This window comes from Fringilla coelebs (genome assembly GCF_963513975.1).
Source record: "Fringilla coelebs genome assembly, chromosome: 2".
Taxonomy (NCBI): domain Eukaryota; kingdom Metazoa; phylum Chordata; class Aves; order Passeriformes; family Fringillidae; genus Fringilla; species Fringilla coelebs.
Genome location: NC_140029.1, coordinates 89,273,237 through 89,295,441, shown reverse-complemented (window position 1 = coordinate 89,295,441; position 22,205 = coordinate 89,273,237). Strand labels below are relative to the sequence as shown.

At 44.0% G+C, this 22,205-nt stretch overlaps 1 protein-coding gene across 1 annotated transcript; it reads left to right on the top strand.

The window, feature by feature from the left end:
• Positions 1–14,280: 14,280 nt before the first annotated feature.
• Positions 14,281–20,591, top strand: FAM131B (family with sequence similarity 131 member B; the record flags this gene model as incomplete). The annotated part of the gene is made up of 6 exons (XM_084226498.1): positions 14,281–14,385; positions 15,794–15,829; positions 18,297–18,390; positions 18,983–19,180; positions 19,501–19,644; positions 20,047–20,591. The coding sequence occupies exons 1-6, from the start codon at positions 14,332–14,334 to the stop codon at positions 20,589–20,591; spliced, it is 1,071 nt and encodes a 356-aa protein (XP_084082624.1). The 5' UTR covers positions 14,281–14,331.
• Positions 20,592–22,205: the final 1,614 nt, after the last annotated feature.

Below are 22,205 nucleotides of genomic sequence, written 5' to 3'. Positions count from 1 at the left end.
AGGTTTTCAGGACCAGATTGGATAAAGCCATGAGTAATCTGGTCTAACCTCATAGCTGACTCTGCTTTGAACTGGAGTTTTCACCTCAGGAGGCACCTTCCAACCCAATCATCCTGTGATCCTGTGCTTACTTTACGGTCTAAACCCTGGAGTGGTTGCCTCTCTGAGTCAGGTTGGACTCTGCTTTAGTCTTGCTCTGCCAGAGGACCTCAGGTCTTCCACATATCATCAGTACACTCCTGCAGGTTGCCCCCATCACCCCTTTCCTTTAACTCCTGAGAGTGCCATGTGTCACAGGATTCCTCACCACGATAGCCCCAGCTGTCAGCTGCAGCCCTCCCTCTCTGTGTGTTTTTGGTCTGGCAGTTTTGCAAGAAGCAGCCCAGGCAACAGCTAGGCTGGTGCACAGAGCATCAGTCACTGACCCTGCAGGCTGGAAGAGGCAGCACTCTCCATTGTTAAGGAATGGTTCAGGCTCTGGGTCAGGTGTGACTTGCCAAAGCCAGGTACCTGGCTGGCTGGGCTCCCCTTCACTGGCAATGGTCAGTGTCCTGTCAGAGGCAGGAGTGTGTACTTCACATCTGTTGCTTTCCCACTGGCTGATCTCTGCTAAGTGTAAATGAGTGGCTCGTAGCCCCCACAGCAGGAGAGATGGAGTCGAAGACCACCCACTCCTAATCCAGCCACTTTGGATTCAGCAGAGTGGGAGCAGGGTAGGAGGCTGACAGGAGAGGGGTAAAGCAGCTGGAGCAAGCAGTGAACATCCCCTGCATTTTTCTCCTTACTTATCCCCCTCCACAGATCTGTAGGTGTGTGAAGTAAGATCTGGAATGGCAAGTGTGGTCTACACACTTGGAGCGTGAAGAAGTGAGACATCTACTCTGCATGCATACCTCACACATACCAAGGATGTATCAAGGTGTCCAATTCCTGCCTCCTTCACCTTCAACGTCTGAGTGAGTCAGTGAAAGGAATAAAGAGAGGAGAAGCCTCAGAAAGGAGATGGTAATGCAGAAGGAAACTGAGTCATGGAAGTAGGAAGAATTTCATTTAGTTGCACGCACACAGGTGGAGGGGGAAGGAGCACAGAGCTCTGTGTAGAAACTGTAGGTGATGTGAGTAAAAGAGTGGGAATACATGAAAAGGGACATCGAGGTATCTTGTTCCTCCCTTACGTGGGATAGGGACAAACAGAACAGAGGGACAAAGTGACACCTTCAAGATCACACTGCTTTGTGGTTGGTCTCACTACACTACTTGTATTTCTTCCCAGTCTGGCTTTTCCTCTTTCGAGCAGTTTTCAATCTGATCACTTTCAGAAACTCAAGTAGAGGGCTCAGGGATGAGAACTTGTTTCTGCCAGTAAGATTCTGAGCAGAGACCATCTCCCAGACCTAGCAGCTGGCCGTCCTGAAGGCTGTACAAACAGGGGATCTCTGAGACCTCCCTCTCTGCAATACAGGTGGGTGGTTTCAAAGTTGTGGTGGGGGGAGGCTGGCAAAGAGCATGATTGCATAAGCCTGGCTTTATAAGGAAACAGTCCTGAAAAATACATGTGCAAGGTAAGTGTGTGTTAGAAACAGTCATGAGTAACAGAAAACAGTCTTTGGCATGTTGCTGATTGATGTGAGACTTTTGTGTGTGTACAATGCAGCAGATATGATTCGAGGAACAAAGTGAGGAAGAGCATACTCATTTTGTGAACTCCTATGGACAGTAATATTGCAAGAATTATGAGAGAAATTACCAAGGAGCTGATGGAAAAATGGAAGTAATGAATTCATTGGCATGATAGAGCTGGAAGTCTTAATTCTATAGACTGATGTGTATTGAAGCAGAAGAAGTGAGCTGATCAGTAAGTGTTTTAGGCCTGCTTTCTTGGGGGGATGTAGAAAAAATAGTTTTCAGGTAATTTAATAAGGTTGTGTTCTCCAACAGCAAACAACTGTGATTTTAGATTGATACTTAAGCAATTCAAGATAATTCACACTCATGGGTTTTTAAGCACTTTGATAAAAAGTGAAAGCTTTATTTTATAAGGTCTTGAAATAGTGAAGAAGGTCTCGAGTGAAAAGCTGGGGTGTTAGCACAACTTTAAAGGTTTTGTGAGATGACCTATTTAATTTTATCGATTAGTTAAATTTCCAATAAAATATTAGAAGGCGAATATATCAGTGAGAATGGGCTTATACAAAACAGAGCCTGTCAAGCTAACTTAATTTCATGACTTTATGAGACTCCCTGCAGCCAAGTATTTCTCTGATGGAAGTACTTTACCTACAGTCGTGGTAAAGGAGGAAAAATGTGAGATTGGTAAAAGATACAACCTCTAATAAGCCAGCGATCAGCTTAGAATCACATGATTCTTAGTTAGTTAATGTATGAGTACAGTACATTCTAAGTGCATCTAAATTCAATAGATAGCAAAATAGTAACGAGGAAAGAATCATTGTTGAAAAACCTGTGGCTCTAATTTTGCCAAGTACCGTGTGATTTTTACATCATGCGCAAAATCCTGAGGGTGATCTAAAATCCTGATAAACTTGATAGTATTTGCAATGACTAGAAGAACTGCTAAAAATGAAAGTAACAAATGGAAAGGATAAATCACTGATAGGGAAGAGTTTGATTCCTTTTAAGTACTGACAGACAGTGCGTGTTTCAATCTAACCAAATATGAGTTAATCTAAATATCTAATGGCAGAGTGTGAATAGTATTTACAGGACCAGAACTCTATGTTGGAAAGCAGTCACACTAAATAAGCTTATAGATATTGGAACTGGTAATCAGTAGGTCAACAGCTACTACTGAGATGTGCAGCCAAGGAAACTGATGTGGTTCTTTGATCTTGAATAGGAGGAGAGAAAAGCATATTTTCTCTGCATTTGGCACTTGTGAAAAAATTATTTTTCATCTAGTTTGTCTAATTCTATTATTATCACTTTGAGAAACACCACAAAACTCAAGTATGACAAGAAAATAAACATAGAACCGTGAATAAAAACTTACAGAAGTGACTTGATGACAGTCCTTAAGTGTTTGACTGAAGAAAAAAACTGCCTTGAAGTCATCTGACTCTTCAACCTAGTACAAAACTGTTAAGATGTGAGAGAAGGATGGCATGTACATTCAGATTGGAAATGAGGCAAAAATCAAACAGTGAAAATACTGAATTTTTGGTGTAATTTACTGAGAGTTGTACTGAGCCCTGTGTCACATGAACACAATAAAATCAAGATTTTTAAAAAAGGCTCTCGTTCAAGCCCAGCAACAGAAAGTATAATTTACAAAGGGAATACATTTAGCCTCTCTTGTTTTAAGGAAGTCCAAGTAGATGAAGAGGATGTTTCTCTGTGAGTTTAAGCTACATATTCCCAAGTCCAGGAGTATACCAGACTTTTAAATGAAACATAATTTTTATTTCCTGAAACGAATGGGGTTATATTTGCAGATGCTGATCAGACATGGCTCATGGGGAAAGTTTCAGTTCAGAATTTCTAAAGCCTGATGGAGAAAACAGTTTGGTGACCCAAATGGTGACCATATGGATCGACATTCCACATAGGAAAAAGAGTTTTAGGGTTTATACTACTGAACATTTATGTTCAGTGGCCAGGATGGTGACAGAAAGCTGTGACAGGCAGAGGAGGATCAAAGAGGCTGTGGAGGCAGGAAGCTCAGCAGGCTGCAGATTAAATGTTTACTTCAGGAGCTATTCAAAGAGCCTGTAAAAGGCAAATAACTTGCCTTTTGCAATGGTTAGGAGGACTTAGTGTGTGGTGTTACTACTAAAGAGGCTTCAGGTGACTCAGAGATTACGACCATAGCGGAATATCACCACCCTCCACCCCCAGCCTCAAAAACCCAACAATTTTGTATCTGTTCATTGTGGAAGAAGTTGTGGAATTTTATCCTGTGGAACCTTTTCTTATTTGAGATGCATCACTTCAGCTTTAGATCAAAGCCTCAGTGAGGTTGTAGAGCAGGTAGACAAAAAAGTGGTCAGATGATGTTCATGTGAGACTTCTGGAGAAGTTTGAGGCTGAAGGAGCTGAACTGCAGATTGTTATCTGCAAGAAGATTGCAAGAAGATTGGAAGGTAGATGATGTGATGCCAGTTTTTAAAATGATTTTGAGATCTGGAGAACTGCAAGCTAGTAAACAAGATATGCCTAGAAGGCAAGCTAATAAACATTACTCTGAAAAACAGAATTAGTGTAAGCTTGGAGAGATAAGATGTACTGAGAAAGAGTTAACCCTACAGCTCTTAGTTGATATCACAATTTATAAGTCTTAGAAGGGGTCAACAAGCAATATTGACAAAGGAGGTCTGGTGGCAGTAGTCCACTTGGATTTGCAAAGCACATTTGTAAAGGTCACTCCACCCCAGGCTGTTAAAAGACATAAATCTGCTGTTGAATCAGAGAAGTTCCTGAAGTGGCTGGGTAAAGATAGGAAACAAGGATTAGCAGGAAATGTCCATTTTTCATAGGGATATTTTTTCAGATTTGTGCATATCCATAAATGATATGAATATTTTTTTAGATATGTGCATATCTGTAAATGACATGAAAAAGGGGAAGGGCAACTTAGTGAGGTCACAAACTATGATAACAAAGTAATCATTTGGGGGAGCAGACAGAAAACTGCATGGAGTGATTTGAGAAAGGATTTCACAATATCAAATTACTAGGTTATTTGATTTCACAATATCAAATGACATAAATTATGGGTGAAATTTGATGTGGGTAGGTGTAAAATGATGCACACGGGCAAAGCAATTCTGGAGTGACATTTGCAATGATGCAGGTTCTGAGTTTGCTGTTGCCATGCAGGAATGGGATCTTGCGGTTATAATGTGTGGCTTAATGCTTAGTACCACTAAAAATGCCAATCAAATGTTAGCAATTAGGAAAAGAATGAGTGAATAAAATGAGAAATAGCATTATACTATGCATCTATCCATACGGTTCCCTTGTTTGGATATTTTATAATGCATTGACCCTAATGGTCTAGTCCCATTTCAGAAAGGCCATAATCAAACTGGAAAAGATGCAGAAAAGGGTAGGAAAGACCATCAAAGGCATTGTGTGGCTGATATGAAAGGAGCCATTTAAATAGGGATTTCTCAAGTATGGAAATGAAATGGTTAAGGGTATGACAGATATCTAAAAAATCATGAATTTTCTCTGGGATAGGAGCAGCATGGAGAAAATGATGAGGGAAGACTATTTAATTATCAATTTTAAAACAGAGCCTAAATATCAAACAAAACTAGCAAGTGGCAAGTTTAAAGCAAATAAAAGTCATCATTTCTTCATGTAACACAGAATTCAATTGTGGAAGTACTTGACAGAATGGTATGGGTATTAAAAGGGTTTTTTTTTTTTTTATTTTAGAAGTGAACAGATGAATCCTTTAAAGATGACTAAATACAGAGACAATGTCTGTCTTGGGAGCTACTTGAGGTGTAAATTGTGACAGGCTAGGACAGATATTCTGGGAAAATATCACTGCTGTTTCCCCTGTTTGAATTGTTCCCTGTCTTACACATCCACTCCCGCTTTAAGGACAAGCTGATACCCATCCCAAACAAATACTAAATACCTCCTTTCCCACCACTTCCCAAAAGAAGAAGAGAATGAAGAAAAGAAACTGGAGAGGGAAAAAACCCAATCACTGAGGAGTGGGGGGTGGGAAGAAGAAAACAATAAGAAAAGAGAACAGACTAACAGGCTAAAACCTGGAAAACAGGGAACCAAGGGGGAACAATGAGCAGAGCACCCCTGTATTTCCATGATATCCAGGAACTGGTAGATGCTGCCTAGTCACGCCCTTCCCAGAGTACAGGAATAGAAATTGCACTTACTTTCTAGGATTTTCTAGCACTTACTTGGGATTTCCTCTTCTTGGAGCTGGACATATCCAGCTTGGTGATAAACAGGGTAGTTGATAAAGAGGACCCAGAATTTAGTAGGTCTTGGGATAGAAACTGTACAATAAAGATGTGAGAAGTGCAGCCAGAGTCAAAAGAATGAGTTTTGGAGGAGACAGAAGATTGGCATGTGTGGTGTGCCAGTCTCCCTCTGACTGGAGAAAAGGCCTGACTCAGGGAGTCCTCTGAAGAAACTTGTGCCTTCTGCTTGATGAAGGATTCTCCCAGATGATGTTCCCAATGGACCATCGAATTAGCTCAAAGTAGAAACTGGCCGCTGGGGTTCTTCATTCTCTTCTGACAATGTGTGGTCCTACACCCCTGTATCATGGGTCTCAGGGGCTGTTAACCCTGTGTTGGGGTTTGAGGGGAAGGTTGAACAAATGATGTGCATACCTGGCAGAGAGTGATGGCTGTTCCCTTGAGTGGAGATCAGAGGGGGCTCCTGAACAGTAGGTACCCCCTGTGTAGGCGTGGATGCCCTCAGGGAGAGTGGGGACAATCATGGGGTGGCATTAGGGGTCTGTGTGATGGTGTTTGGGATGGTGAGGTGTGGCCTCACCTGGGCAGGTGCAGGGCTGGGCATTCAGTGCCTGCAGCTCTGCCTGGTGAGCTCAGCCCCTGCAGTCTCAGTGCCAGCAGCTCTCGGTCATTTTCCCCAGTTGCTTCAGGAGCTGTGGAGTTCTGTCTGGAGAGGACACCTGAAGCCCTGCTGGTGGCTTTCTAGGATTGGGAACAGTTTCTCTTACCAGATACCTGCTGGAAATACAATACAGCAGAGAGGAATCAGACCAGGAGGTTCCTGGAGTGTGTGTAAGAATTTCCTGACACAGCTGGTGAGTGTGCCAACTAGGGAAGGCACCTGCTGGACCTGTTGTTTGTGAACAGGGAAGGACTTGTGGGTGACGTGGTGGTTGGAGGCTGTCTTGTGCATAGCCATCACAAAATGAGAGCGTTTTTGATGCTCAGAGCAGTAAGGAGGGGAATCAGCAGAACTGCCACCTCGGACTTAAGGAAGTCAGACTTTGACTTGTTCAGGAGGCTGTTTGACAGAGTCCCTTAAGAGGCAGTCCTGAAGGGCAGAGGAGTCCAGGAGGGGTGGATGTTCTTCAAGAGGATATCATAAAGGTGCAGAAGCAGGCCATCCCCATGTGCTGAAAGGTGAGCTGGTGGGGAAAAAGACCAGAGCTTAGTCTGAAACTCGGGAAATAAAGAGAGTGTTTCACATTTGGAAGAAGGGGCAGGTCATTTAGGAAGATTACAAGGGTGTTGTGAGGTTGTGCAGAGAGAAAATTAGAAAGGCCAAAGACCAACCAGGATTTAGTCTGACTGCTGCCATAAAAGGCAATAAAAATGTTTCTGTAAATGCATAAGCAGCCAAAGGAAGGCTAAGGAGACTCTTCATCCTTTATTGGATGTGGAGGAAAAGATAGTGAAAAAAAGAGAAAAAGCCTGAGGTATACAGTTTGTTTTTTGGGGACAGTGGGGGCAGGGAGTCAGCAGCCTCAGAGCTTCCTGTCTGACCACTGCTGCTGTCCCAAAAGCAGATGCTTTGTGAGGACTGTGACCAAGTGTCTGATGGCTGTGGTGGAGAAGGGTGTAGCCCCCTGGCTGTAAACCCTGGGGCTGCCAGGGTGCCACCCCGCAGCTGAGGCTGGGCAGGTGAGGAGGGTGCAGCCTGAAACTCACAGGCTGCCACTGCCCCCACGTGCTGGTGTTTGGAGCAGGCTCTGGTTTTGTCCATTCCACGGAGAGGGACCAGGAGCATCCCTGAGCTGGGAAAGGTGCGTTGTGATCTGCTGGTTGGCTCTCAAGGAGCACTGGGGTGGTTCCTCTCCCCCACTGCTAAGGATGAAGCTACAGCACGAAGATGGCACATCTAATAGTATTCCCGTGCTCCAGGACAGTGCCCACGTGACGTGCTGGCTACAGAGGGATTAAAATTTAAACACCTATGGAGAGCAACGTATGCAATTGCCTGCTGGATATTACTTCTGTAAGGCTGGCTGCAGGCCAGCCAGGAGGGGCTGCTACCTTGGTTCATATCGACGTTTTCGTACTCACTGTGCTGAGTGAGGGCCCTGGGGACACATTCCCTGCACTTCAGAGAAGCAGTGAAGAATGAGGATAAACCCATCGCTGCTGTTCACGCTGGCTGATACTTGTTCTGCAAATGAGACAGTGCTCTGAGGTCTGGTGTTTTTTGAGTTTGTGTTAATTGGATGTGTTTCGTTTTGCAGTAACTCCCTGGCCCACATGACATGATGGCTTCTCAGAGCAGAGCTCCTTGTGTCTAGCATTAGGCTCTCTGCTCATCTTTTACTTAAGATATGCAGTAGCCTTTAGTGTTGGTTTGACAGTGTTTCCGGTCAAGAAGAAAATTGTAGGTGTTAGGGCTTTGTTCATTAATTCTGTCTTCTAAATAGCTCTGGAAATGGATCTACCTGCAGGGAGAGGTAGAATGGTCTGGAAAAGTACTCAAATGATCCAAATTCAAAGCAAAGATCCTGAGAACTGCCCATCTGATTCCTAAGATTAGAGACATGTCAGAGCTGTAGGTGTTTCCATTTTTTATCAGAAATTTGAAAGACATCTGTTTTGTGGACACCGAGACATCTCTCTGCCTTGATGAGCACCAAACTGTTCAACTCTGTCTCCTTCACCTAAACAGTTTTTTTTTCTGTTTCTCCTCCACAATTGACCCTGTTGGTGGGTGCCAGCAGCAGATAACTAATTTTTATGCTTCCTTATGCAGTACAAGCTAGAATTCCTACAGAGTTAGGTGAATAACTTGGGTTGATGGATTTCTCAGCTTTACCTGAGAGAATTTGAGTGCTTCCTTCAGAGGTTCACCTCAGGGACAGCTCTGGTGGCAGAGGTTTATTCCTTTCTTTGATGACCTTTTGGATAGCTTTGATTGGCTCTGTGTAGAGCAGGCAGGGAGGGAGAAGGTTTCTATGGTTATTCCAGCCACCCATCTGTCAGTCCTTCCCAGTAGTTTCAACTGCTTTAATTTCAACCACATTTGACAAGACACGATGATGTTGTGTTTGACAAAGATGCACACTCCCACGAGTATCATGAAAATTGGTATCTGGGAAAGAACAATTTAAAGACTGATCATAATTACTGCAATTACACTTGTTGTTTTCTTAGTTGTTCGGGGGTGGGGGGGGAAGGGAATGGAAAGGAATAATTGAACCATTTACTCTAAATATTCATCTTTACCAACATTAATGCTGGCTACCAGTATCAAATGACAAGGTTTCCGCTCTCTGCTGGAAAGTAACATTTGAGAAACAGAAGAAAGTGTGCTAACGGGGGATAATAGCAGTGCCGGAAAGTCATTGCTTAATTAAAATGTTTCTTGTGTTAATTGGCACGACACATCAGAAAGCAAATAACTCAAATACTTGTTTGGTGTATGGTGTAGATCTTCACCAGCATGATGTTCGTAAGGGAAAAACAAAATTGAACTCTCAAATTCTCTTCATCTATTTGGTGTGGCACAAAATAAAGACAAATTGGAGATGATGTTTAACGTCCAGCACAAAAGTTACAACACAATAGATTATTAAAGGCTGTAGATACAGATTAAAGTCATAGATGAGAAGCCTGATTCCAGCATGGACCTTGGTAAATGAACAAAATGTAGACACAGGTACCAGATATAGAATCAATTAATGCACAGTGAAAACAGCAATTGAGAAAATGTCAGGAGGAAACCTAAGGAGAATGTGCTTGTTTAGATTAAGTTTTGAGTAATTCAAAGCAAGGTGAATTTCTTATGGTCATAGAATGCAAAGAAACTGAAAATATGATGAGCTAAGAAGCTCAGCGTCTTCATGGTAAATTAAGGTATGTGGCAAAACGAGCTGGAGAAATAGTAAAAAAGTAGTAGCAATAGATCAGCAAGGTGAGGTGCAATCATCCAGATGATTTTTGTATTTTTCCAGTGCATTCATCAAAATGTTCACTTTGCTTGGGAATGCTTACTACACGTATTCCCTACTTCCTGAGAGTCCAAAGTTACAATACTCAAAAAACACAAAATAAAGCAAGAAGTGGGGAAAAGGATATTTTCTTTCCCTCACATTTTTTCCTGTTTAAATGTTTTTCATCTTTATTATTTAGAAAGGCTTGACTTAAAAACAAATCTTGATTTTTACCTTAACAGTACTGTAAGAGAAAGAGGGATGATATTTTCCCCCAAAGGCTTAAATGACATGGGTTGGAATGTTGCGTCAGTTGTAATGGAGACATCTTTTTCTTATGACTGTTTTTGCAGACTTTGTTTTTATCTAATTTGTGTTAAAAAATACAAAACAGCCATGATCTGAAATAATGTGGCTTAATGTATTTTGACAGCTTTCATTTTCCCTCTGTGCTTCATGTAATCAGCTTCCTACCTTTTCTTCAGCCATCTACTGAGTCTTCCAAAACAAGGATGAAATCTGTGATGTTAAAAAACCCCAAACCAAATAAAAAAAAATTTAAATAAAATGAAGACAACTTTTAAAAGTTCAGTGAAAATGAATCCCCTCTATATCCTTTCTATACAGAAACAATGACAAGGTCAGAAACCCAGTTATCTTTCAGCTTTCATCACCTCATTTCAGAACATCTGAATGAGAATGATAGCATGTTTGTAAAAATTCCACTTTAAAATTAGCTTTATGACCCACTCATTTTAAGTTTCTTATCAGCTCTATATGGAGAAGAGCAAATACTCTTCTGTTAGAGGTGATTGATCATAGAATTACAAATGGAATAGTCATGATGATTAGCAGAAGCTGGAATGGGAGATGGATAAGAGAAATTATACTGGAGAAGAAACATACCATTACAAAAGAAAAAAAACCTCTGTACTAATTGCAGGGAGAAGGAGGTTGACAAGAGACTGGATAAAAAGAATACTAATTTACAAAGTACTGCTTTCAGTTTCTGTTTTCCCACTTTACTCTCCATACTTTTTTTTCCAATTTTCCATGTTTCTTTCCTTCCATTTGTCAGAGCAGAACTTGTTTTTTCATGTCTTGATCTAACATGGGTTAAAGTTGCTCTTGCTATTTCTAGCAGGAGATAAAAAACCCCACTAACCTTTATCCAACTTTCAGTAAGAGAAAGTAATGTTGCCCCAGGCCCAACATCAGTTAGACATTTTCTTTTCAACCAGTAACTTTTCAGCAGATATGACTGCATTTAAAACCATTTAACAGATGTTAAAGAGTTATTTTCTCTTAATGTATTTCTCTCCTAGTACCTGTGAAACTGTTTGGACCAAGAATTTATCTTCAGAAATTATTCAGTCTCTATAGAGCCTGTAGAATCGCATATTACTCATTCTTTTTCCCTGAACTAGGTTGATGAGCTGTTTCAACTGGAGAGAAACAGTAGTAAATAAATTCTGTAGGTCTTCAGCTCTGCTATTACAGAACAGGTGTGGACTTGGCGACAAATAATTGTTTGATGTTCTTCAACCATTTGATGCTACCATCTGCCAGAATAGCATTAATACTGGGCAAGACAGAGCTCCTGGGAGACCTTATAGCACCTTCTGTGACCTAAAGGAGTCAGGTCTCCAGCCTGGAAGCTGGAGAGGGACACTTTACGAGGGCATGGAGAGATAGTGCCAGGGGAAGTGGCTTCAGAATGGAAGAGTGTTGGTTTCAAATTGATAATAAGAAGAAATTCTTTACTGTGAGGATGGTGAGGCACTGGCACAAGTTGCCCAGAAGAGCTGTAGATGCCCCATCCCTGGGAGTGTTCAAGGCCAGGTTGGATGTGGTTCTGAGCAATCTGATCTAGTGAAAGGTATCCTTGTCTGTGTCAGGTGGGTGAAGCTAGATGATTTTTAAGGTTCCTTCCAACCCAAGCTGTTGTGTGGTTCTAGTAATATTTTTTCACATTCTAACACTTGAAGAAAACCCATCAATGGGCTTGCAGCGTTGAGAGCAAAGGCTGAGTGTCATTTGTGGAACTCTGGGGCTGTCAAGTGACACGTGCTGAGCAAGAGGCTCCTCTTTCTTTGGCTGGGGCAGAGGTGTCTTTGCAGTGCATGCCCAGAACGGTGCTGCAGCCCGCTTGCAGTGCTTGCCAGGGTGGCTCCAGACTCACAGAAGGGCCACAGCACTGTGCTCACAAAGAGCTGACAGTACAGGAGAAGACCTGGGGTGAACAGAGATGAAGCAGGTGTGACACTGTTACCTGCACCGAAGGGTTCTGTACAGCTGCCTCCTGCTCAGGAGAGGGGACATATCTCCTGCCTTTCCAGCAGCCCTGTCTTGCTCAGCTCTGTGGCAGGAATGCCCCAGCTCTCCCCTTCTGGTGTGCAGCGTTGCAAGTGGAGGGAAGGAGCACAGACAGGAAAAGGCAGCTGGATCCCAGTGTGCAGGGGCAGCCTCCTGCTCTGCTCTTTGCCGCAGTTTTATCCTCCCGCTGACCTCTGTTGGCACCCTGATCACAGTCCACCCCTCCATTCTTCCTTTCTAGATTTGCTCTTCCTGGCAGTGCTCTCCTCCTTCTTCCCTTTACCCCTTTCCTGGTCAGGGGGACTGAGGACAGATGTATTCCATTCTAAGCCAGACTTACAGCTGCTGGTGCCTGGGTCTGTCAGCTGGGCTTTCACAGCTCTGCCTGGAGCTTCCCTTTGCTATGAGACAGACTTCTAGCCTTAGAAGGTTTACTTGGACCCCAGATATAAGAGGTTCCCAGTTGTGGTGGCAACAGGCAACTCACAAGTGGCCCATTCAGCCTTGCTCCTCTTGCTTGAGTACAGGAATCCCCAGATCTCCCTCTCTTGCCTTGCTGGACTCAAGGTTGCCAGTGCAGTCTGTGGCAGTGCAGTCAGCAAGAGCTCAGTGAGGCCCAGTACATGGATGTGCTTGTCAGGAGAACCAGCTAAGAGGATCACAGCCCTGAAGGGTGGCGTTTGTCATGCTTGTCATAGCCATGTCCTGCCTTCTCCAGAGATCTGGCTGTGTCTGACCTCTGTGCTCGCCTTTGTAACATGCAGTACAGGAATCCTTTTTCTTTTGAGTTCCCTGAGAACAGCAGCTTTACTCAGCCTAATTAGAAACATATGGGGGATGCTATTAATGCACTTGGTTCTGATGCACAGAAATGTACTTTGGATGTGAAGGAAAAAATATCCCTTAGTTCTCTCAGAAGGGGACCTTCCTGCACAGCAGAAATTTGAGGTGTGAAGGTGTGGTGGACACCACCATATGCAAACAGCGTTGTCTTTCTGATGTTTTTCATATTGCCGTGTTTATCCTTTTTAGGGGACAAAATCAGGGTTTTTTCGCATTTTGAATTCTAGGTGATGACTGTCTCAGGTTTCCCACCCTTAAGTGCCTCCATGGCTCCTGCAGGCCTGTGTGGGGTGGACTGCAGCCTCTCTCACCTGTCAGAAGATTTGTACTGATGAGCACTCCAGAAATGTGCCAGAGCTGCTAGAATGAGCAAGGGGCTTTACACATGTCTGTGGAGGAGAAATTTGCTATAAAGAGTAAAAAAAAAGTTAGAAGGTCATGAAAGTAGAACCATTGACATTCAATCCAACCCGACTAGACCTTGCTGAATTGATCCCAGGGATAGATGATCATTTTGACAGCTACATTTCTTGACAGATTCTAGGAGGCTTGGGTTTAAGGATAGTGCAATGGTTCCTCCATGACATAGGAGCAAATGACTTCAAGCAGGGTTTGAGGATGGCACACAGGCTGAAGGCAGAGTAAATTGCTGACTGCACAGAGCTGTCCTGGTTACCTGGCTGACTACTTACATGTGCTTCTTAGCATTTAGTTTCACTTTTTACATTTAATATTATTTAATTTTTAAATCTTAATAAAATTTTATAGTGTGTATTTTGTATTATTGATATTTAAAATTTGAAGTGTAATGGCAGGTGTTACAAGGGTCTTTTATCTTGTTGAGGGTGGCAAAGCAAAGGCTCCAGCAGCTCTAAGCTGATGTCCAACCAATTCAAGCCATAATGGTGAAATGCCTTTTCCAGGGATGATGGTTTCATGTTGAAAGGGGTATTAAAGGAATTGGTTCTTTCCCAGTCACACATCATGGCTGGATGAATCTGCACTCTAGCCAAGCATACATCACGCTTGAGAAAAACACGAGTGACTTGTCTTCCTATGGAGAAAGCTGTGAGAAATACAATGGTTGATGAGGTACAGGTGGTCTGATTACAAATGGAATATCTGATTTAAGTTTGTTGTGGCCCTAAACTCAAAGATTCTCCTGCTTGTTTAGCTGAGTTGGCTTAAGACTGGTAGAATAAATTGTAGTGGCATTCAGAAGCCTGACCAGATGTGTTCCCACAGGAAACGAGGTGATTGCAGTAGACTGGAAGGGACTGAAAGATGTGGACCAAATCAATATGGACAGCACGAGTTCACTGCATGGCAGCAGCTTCCATCGACCTTCCACTGAGGTGAGTGCCTGGCCCAGAGCTGATGAGCCAAGGGGATGAGAAAGTTTGAATTCTGAGTTCAGAAATGGGTGTTGTGCATCATCTGTGGGAGGGCTGGAATGCCAGTGAGCTCCTGAGGATCATACCTGGGCAGTTTGGCTTGCTCTGAACAGAACTGAGTCACTCCCTTCACAAGATCCATAGTGAGTAAGAATTTGCAACTGAAAGTGCTTTTTAACCAGTCATGATGGGAGTGGAACACAACATGAGAAAAACAGTGACAGTTCTGACAAGCCTGTAGGTCTGCATTCCTTGAATAAGGGATTCACATTGGAATGTCCAGCACTGTGTTTGTCCCACCTTCTGCAGCACAGCCATGAAATCTTTTGAAGAAACACATTTGTCTGCATTTTGAATTTTAGAGATGCATTCACTAGTAACTCGCAGACAATTGATTTGCCATGCAGTATTTTAAGGGCTGGTTCATTGAATACAGCTGGTTCATTGAATGCAGCTTCTGCATTCTTGGATACCTGAATTTTCAGCTTTGTAAGGTTCAGAGTATGCAATGATGATTAAGAGATAAAATCTATTTTAAATGCATAATATTTGAAGAATAACAAATAATGTTCACAAATAAGCTTAATAAATAACATACAGTTTGCAAAACCTTGAAAAATGCTAATAGGTGTACATATATATAGTATTTTTATTTTGTTTGTGTACCTTGCTGGCTTGGAAAGTGCCTTCAAGACACTTAGAGTTTCATGGAGTCCTGGCAGGAAATTGTTGGGCCCAATCCTGTATGGAGAATTCAGTCAAATCAAAGCAGATCTAAAAGTCAACGAGCATAAACCACACCTCAGTGAACATTTTGATTTATATGAATGGCTACCATAGGTGTAACATGAGTCATCTAAATTTTCCTGAGCGTCTCCATCCCCAAACCCAGGAAGTTGAGATGAGTCCTCCCAGCTGAAGGAAACACACTCTGAATTGGTGATGTGGGAAATTATTCTGGCTCGCAAGGGGCGAGTGAGTCAGAATGGACAAACCAAAACACTGCAGGAGAAAATAATTTCAGCAGCATTGAGTTGCTTGCCGTAGGACACTCAAAATACAAAGGTGGTGTAGCTCCTCCTTGTGTTAACCTCAAAGTGGTGCAACCCACACTTAGGAGGAGAGCCTTGTGAAAAGGTGCTTTTCTCTTTCCTACTCTGTCATTCCGTTCTCTATTTCACCTTCAAACACTGTGACACTTACAGGCACCATATTCACCAGCAGGGAGTGAAACCATCTTGAAGGACAAGAGTTTTTAGAACCACACCAAATAAAGTAGTGCCTGTTGATTGTGGCAAACTACTGGAGTTGCTTGGCTGCTTGCAAGTTGTCTGTTACACTGACGTGGTGCCTTTCTTTGCTTTCTTAGCAAACACGGACGGATTTCTCCTGGGATGGCATCAATGTGAGTATGCAGTGTGTCACTTCTCAAATTTCTAGTCATAGGAGGACCAGGATTTGTCTGACATTGGATACAGTGGAGGCCAGAATGGGAACATGGCTGAAAGTCCTTAGTGCTGCTGAAATTCTGGGAGTTGTCTCTAACTCAGAGGATGGTGATAGATTTTGTTTGCTTCTGAGTCTTTCACTGTCTGGCAGGTATTTTGATCTGTAGGTGGCTGTTGAATTGCTTTCATCCTTTTGGGGACAAGTGTGTGCCATTTCATATGTTCTGTTTTTGAGATTTCTGGGCACTGCTACATAAGGAAGGTGTCTGTCCAGCATATTTAAAAAATAGTAGTCCTTGATTAGAGCACCATTTGATTTTCTCCAGGAGTTTGGGGGAAATGTCTCCCTCATTGTCAGTTGCACACAGAAGTAACAGAATTCTTTATGTCTCCTGGGGTAGATGGTGAGTACCAGTTAACTTCACTTAAAAAGCAGATGAGAAACAAGCAAACACTTTAATTACACATGTTCCTTTTGCTCTTAATACCTGTGCCATGAAAAAAAAAAAGGTTTTTTTTTTTCTTTTTCACTAATGCAGAAGCAGCATCCTGAGAAAGGAATAATGCGTATTTGTTCTACTGGACTTTTTAAAAGGGTACTCATAAAATATTGTAACATAAGTTAACTTTATAGTTTTGTACACTTGGAAGGCCAGGATTAGCAGCTACATTTTGAGTACTGTGTTTTCAAATTCCAGATTCTTTCGAAACTTTTAAAATGCATGTAGCTTTCTTCTTTACTGTGATTTGAGAGCACTTGGGACATTGAATATAATTTTAAACTAATTCTCACCTCTTTCATTGTGGCACTTATGGCTTGGGATCTTTTGTCTAGGATCAGTTACAGAAATAAATTGTGTTGGAAAATAATGGTGCATGCAGCAACTGTCTAGAAGACTTGTCTTTTTTTTTATCTCATTGCACTTATGTCTAGCTGAAAGCCAAGCACACAAGGTCATGTTTCCTTAAAGAAAGCAGAAGACAGTTTCCTTACTTGCAGTTTGCCATTTTCCAGCCCATACAGAATCCATGGAGCTCTTTTGTGAGGCAGCTCTTAGCCAGTGTAATTCCATAGATCTTCTTTGGTACCTAAGCTGGATCATGAATTCCCTTCCCTTCCCATTCATTCCTGCCTTCATGTCACAGCTCTTCAACCTTGCAGTAGTGGGAGCCCTCTGCAATTTACTTTCTTTTTTTTGATGGGTTCCATGAGGCAGCTCACAGCACAGCCCCCAGGCTCTCCTGGAACAAGTGGGTGGATACTGAGCAGGAGCACCCAGGCAGGAATGACCAGTGGGGGCATAGATGGACTTTCTACAGCAAGCTTCATCACCAAAGGAAATGCTTCATGGAACAAGGGCTGTGCTCTCACTTTTTACTGTTCTTCCTCTGCTTTCTGATTTCTTCAGCTCACGTTACACACGGCACGTTCCTGCCTCCACAGTTACAGGATGCCTTAGCTGCTGCATTTACACTCAGTTTCCAGAAAATCTCACCTCTCATATTTTGGCAACTGACTGGAATTATACACATTGTGAGATCTTTACAATGCCTTCCTTTGCCTCCAGTTATTTCACTGCCCAGTTACTGCTCCACTCACTTTTTGTGAGGGCTGCAGCTATGTCCAAGTGCTTGTTTTCTGTCAGGATTTAAAATTTCCAGTGTCATAGTCACTACTTTTGAGTATCCTTGTGTTTGAAACATTCTGGCCTTGATTTTCAGAGAGGTTGAAATGAAGAGCAGAAGCAATGTTTATTTAGCCCTTGTGAAAGTTAAGCCTCCTATGCAATGCCTGGCATCTCTGAAGAAGCCTGATGAATTCATCTTGAGAGATTATTTTTGTGATGATGTTTGTGACGGCTGCCTGTCCCAATAGTGCCCTGTCCTTGTTATTCAGGGACTGAGGATAAAATTAGAAAAGACAGTCAAGAAAATTAAGCAGAGCTGTAGACCAAATTTCTTTACAGATGTAGGTGCTTGAAACAGGACTCATCACTGATACAGTCATGATCACTATAAAGTACCAAAAAATTGGTAGTATGATGCATATATGTTACATTACTGTGGCTTGCCTATTGCACTGACGGCTCTCCACTACAACATCCCTGAATTGTCCAACAGCCATGTCTTGCATCTCTAACAAAGAGTTGGGAATGGTGCAGTGTGTCTGTGGAGGGCTGGCAGCTGCCAACGGGAGGCTTCTCACAGGCTCTTTCTGCCTCTTCCTCTGGCCTTGCCCCAGTCAGTCCCAGTGCTGTGCAATAGCCAGTCCTGGTTAAATAGCCTCTCATTTTCCTTTCCTTCTTTTGTTCTTACTGCTTGCTTCTGCTCCTCATCTGCCAACTACCTACTGTTTTCTCACTTCAATTCACTTCCTTTTTTTCCTTCCTGTATATCATTTCTTCATATTCTCTCTCTTTTCAGCTCTCCATGGAAGATACGACCTCCATCCTTCCCAAGCTGAAACGCAACTCCAATGCTTATGGGATTGGGGCTTTGGCTAAATCATCTTTCTCTGGTGAGGTCCTCAAAATTTGACTTTATCCTTAGCAGCTTCTCTCCACAGGCCTTTGTGCCTCTTCCCATATCTCTCTGTCACTCTCGCAACTGCTCCTTTCTGGCTTTCGCCTTTTCATGGCCTTAGAGGAGTCTCCACCACCGTGGTTCTAAATATAGAAATCTCACGGCTGTTGCCCTTTTAAAGAACAGATTTGTCTTACTCCTGCTGGCTTCTCACTGTGCACCCCTGCTCAGACATCTTCAGTTGCTTCCCCTCAGTCTTGGGTTTAACCCCATTTTCTGTTTCTTAGTTCGTTCCAGGCTTCATCCTTCATGCCCAGCTCTATCCTAAATGGATTCTAGGCAAGGAAGGAAATGGTCTTTCCTATTTGGGGTTCCCCTTTTTCCCCCTTCTGAGAGTTTGTCCAGGGAAAGATGGAGAAACTCCCCTGGAGAGTGATGCAGTGAGAGGTGGGAGACCCAGCCCTAGTCACGCATCCTGTCAGGACAGGAGGGGAGAAGCTCCGCTTGTAAGAGAGGTAAAAACCCCGTCGGGCAACGCCGGAGCTGTGTAATAGCCCTGCCTTGTTTCCCAATGTCTGGCCCCTTAGGGATATCTCGCAGCATGAAGGACCACGTGACGAAGCCGACGGCCATGGGGCAGGGCCGCGTGGCGCACATGATCGAGTGGCAGGGCTGGGGCAAGGCGCACAGCCAGCAGCAGCAGCGCACGCACGAGAGCGCGCGCAAGGACGCCGACGCCTACTCGGACCTCAGCGACGGCGAGAAGGAGGCCCGCTTCCTCGCAGGTAGCCCTGCCTGCTTCCTGGCACCTGGCTCGGGTTGGTTGGGGTGCCCCCAGAGAGGAACCCCTGAGAGATTCCGAAATGCAGAAGCTTGAGCAAAGCGCTCGGGAAGGGCTGTGGCTGAGGTAGAGGGAGACTTGGGTGGTTGGGATATTGCCAGCGGAATGCAAGGTGAGGAGGGTGAGGGCCAGCTGTGGGTGATGGGTGTTGCTGAGGTAGGACCAGAGCGGGACAGTGTGGCCAAAAGATGGGGTAAAGGATGATGGCGAGAAGTGGAGACTTTAAGGCATCTTTGCTTCCCTTCCCTGTCTCCTTTGGCACAGGGGTGATGGAGCAATTTGCTATTTCTGAAGCGACTCTCATGGCCTGGTCCTCCATGGATGGTGAGGATGTGAGTGTAAACTCAAATCAGGACAACCCAGCAGGCAACTACTCTGAGAACTATCAGGAGCTGATGGAGAGCCAAGGTGAGCTCCAGTGCTTCTTGCTAATCTTAAGACATCCCCTTGTTGCTCTCTTTTGCTCTACCCTGTTTTATTCTGTAGCCCCAGTCAGATCGGCTAGAGTCATCCCTGTTTGTGGAGCTGTCTCCAAGGAATCTAATCTTAGCAGTGAATTTCCAAAGCCCAGTTCCTTTTGCCTTTTTGGAGCACAGCTGCGGAAAGCTACCAGCTCTTACAGTCAGTTGTGGGTATCGAGGTCACCTGCCGACTGCCCGGAACTGTTTTCTCTTTGCCTTCATTCCCTCTAAAGGATTCACCCACCCCGTGCAGTACATTGCCATGCTCAGGCACACGGGCTGCCTGGATGAGCCGGCCTGGCCTAGGGAGAGTGTCTCACTGTGTGTTGTTTGCCTCCTTTGGTTGCAGAGCACATGGCCCAGACGCAGTATGACAGCTGGCCTCACTCCTACGTCTCGCAGGGCATGTACTGCCTAGGATCCTCCGACGCCTGGGAGGCCAGTGACCAGTCCCTCATTGCCTCCCCAGCAACTGGCTCCTACCTGGGCCAGAATTTTGATGAGTCCCAGACAAACCTTCAGGAAAGCATTTTGCTCCAGAGCAGCTTTCTCCAGCAGCAGCAGCTGCAGCAACAGCGGCAGGAGCAGAACTTCATCCAGAGCACGGGGCTGGTCCACGTGTGGCCCCTGCAGACTGCTCAGGGTGGGGGTGGAGCCGAGTCCAGCACGTACATGGAGGACCACATTGAGGATGAAGGGAACCCAAGGCTGGAGAAGGCTCCTCTCCTAAACAAGAAGCCCTCTCCGGAGGAGGATGATGCAGTGTGCCGGGACCTGGAATCTTTGTCTCCTCGAGAGGAGATGGAACATGCTGCACTGAGCCGCAAAGTCTCAGATGTCACCTCCTCTGGGGTGCAGTCCTTTGATGAGGAAGAGGGAGAAACAAACAACTGATGCTTTCTGTGAAGTACTCATCATTGCTGAACAAAGAGAGGGGTGGCAAGGAATGCGATTACAGGGATTCTTCTCTCCAGCTCCCCATATTTCCAAGCAGACACACCTTCCATTCCTGACATTTAATTATTTTTTTAAACGAGGAAAATCTCAAAGTGATTGACACATAAAAACTTTTTCTTCCCCTCCCCCATGGACACATATTTTGGATTTTCATTGCTCTGGGCAACATGTGATGTGCTTGGAGAGATCTGGATTGGTAAATAATTTCTAAATCTTTTTAATACAAAGTCTTGGCTGTGGATACAAACTCTTCTGGTACTGGGGATGTGGCTGATGAGACAGGCTTGGTGTAGGGAGCAGCTTTGTGGCTAGAATTCATCTTGGCAGAATGGACGTTGCTCTGTGGACATGGCCCCCTTCTATTTTGTAGAATATATGAATATAAACTGGTTTAAAATGAAGCTGTGGCTTTGCAGATCTAGATTGCACTAGGGTTGGGATTGTGGCTGATGAGGAGGATCAGGCCATGACAGAAGTGCTGTGTAACCAGATCCTCAGTAGCACCTTGATGCAGAGCTGTAGGGTTGATGGTACGAGCGGTGCTCCCGGGGCCGGGGCTGTGCTGCCAGAGTGGCTCTGTGGGCACGGCTCTGCTGTGGCATGGAAAAATGGGTGCAGATACAAATCTAACCCTGCTCTCAGATATTCATGCTTTGGTCTCTTTCATTTGTTTGTTTCTCTCTTTGACATTTCTGCCTTCCCAGGAGCTGGCAAGAGTGGTGTGTCCTTTTGGCAGTGGGCACTGGAAGCCAGTGGAAAGGACATTTTCAGCTACGGAGACAGTCATAAAAAGCTGACTCTTGCAGGGGGCTTGAGGACATGCCCATCTTGGTGCTGCTGCTGTGTCCTTCTGTCTTTTCCTTGCCAGCAGAATGGGAAGACCCAGAGTGTAGGCAGCAGGTCCAGGAACAGTGTGTACAGCTATGAGATGACAGATACCTAGTTTACATTAGAGTTTTCAGTTTTTGCACTTTTTTTTAGCCTTTTTATATTCTGGATAAGCGTTCATAACGAAGCAGTTAGTAATGGGAAAGGCCTGTACTCCAGACATGACTTAACAGAAATACTGCACCTCTCCCATTTCTGCCACTCCTGCAGTGCCAAATATAGCTGGATGAAAAGGAGTGAGAGGAAATTTTCTCCTCCTATTTGTCTTTTTCATTTTCCTGCCTATGTTTTCTTGTTTTGTTTTCCTACCCCCAAGCAGTGTAAATAATGCTCAGTACTTGGTCTGTTTGTTTTTCCCTCCCATCTCTTTTTTAGGTGTGGAGAAAGCGGATTTCAGGACTTTTCCCATATTTGTACGGGGTATATATTTTTTGTTTAAAAAAAACATGATTCTCTGATTAGGGGGAATTTGGTCTCTTGCAATTCCTCGCCATTTTTTCACAGACCTCCTTTTGGGAGGGAGAGGTTTTGAAAGGAAATTGTTTCACTTTCAGCTCTCACCAGAAAGTAAAGAGGGGCAAAAGCAAAAATTGTATAAGGTTATTGATTTTTGCTGGAGGACTGAACAGAACCAGCAGAGATTACCCAAGTGCTGAGTTTTAA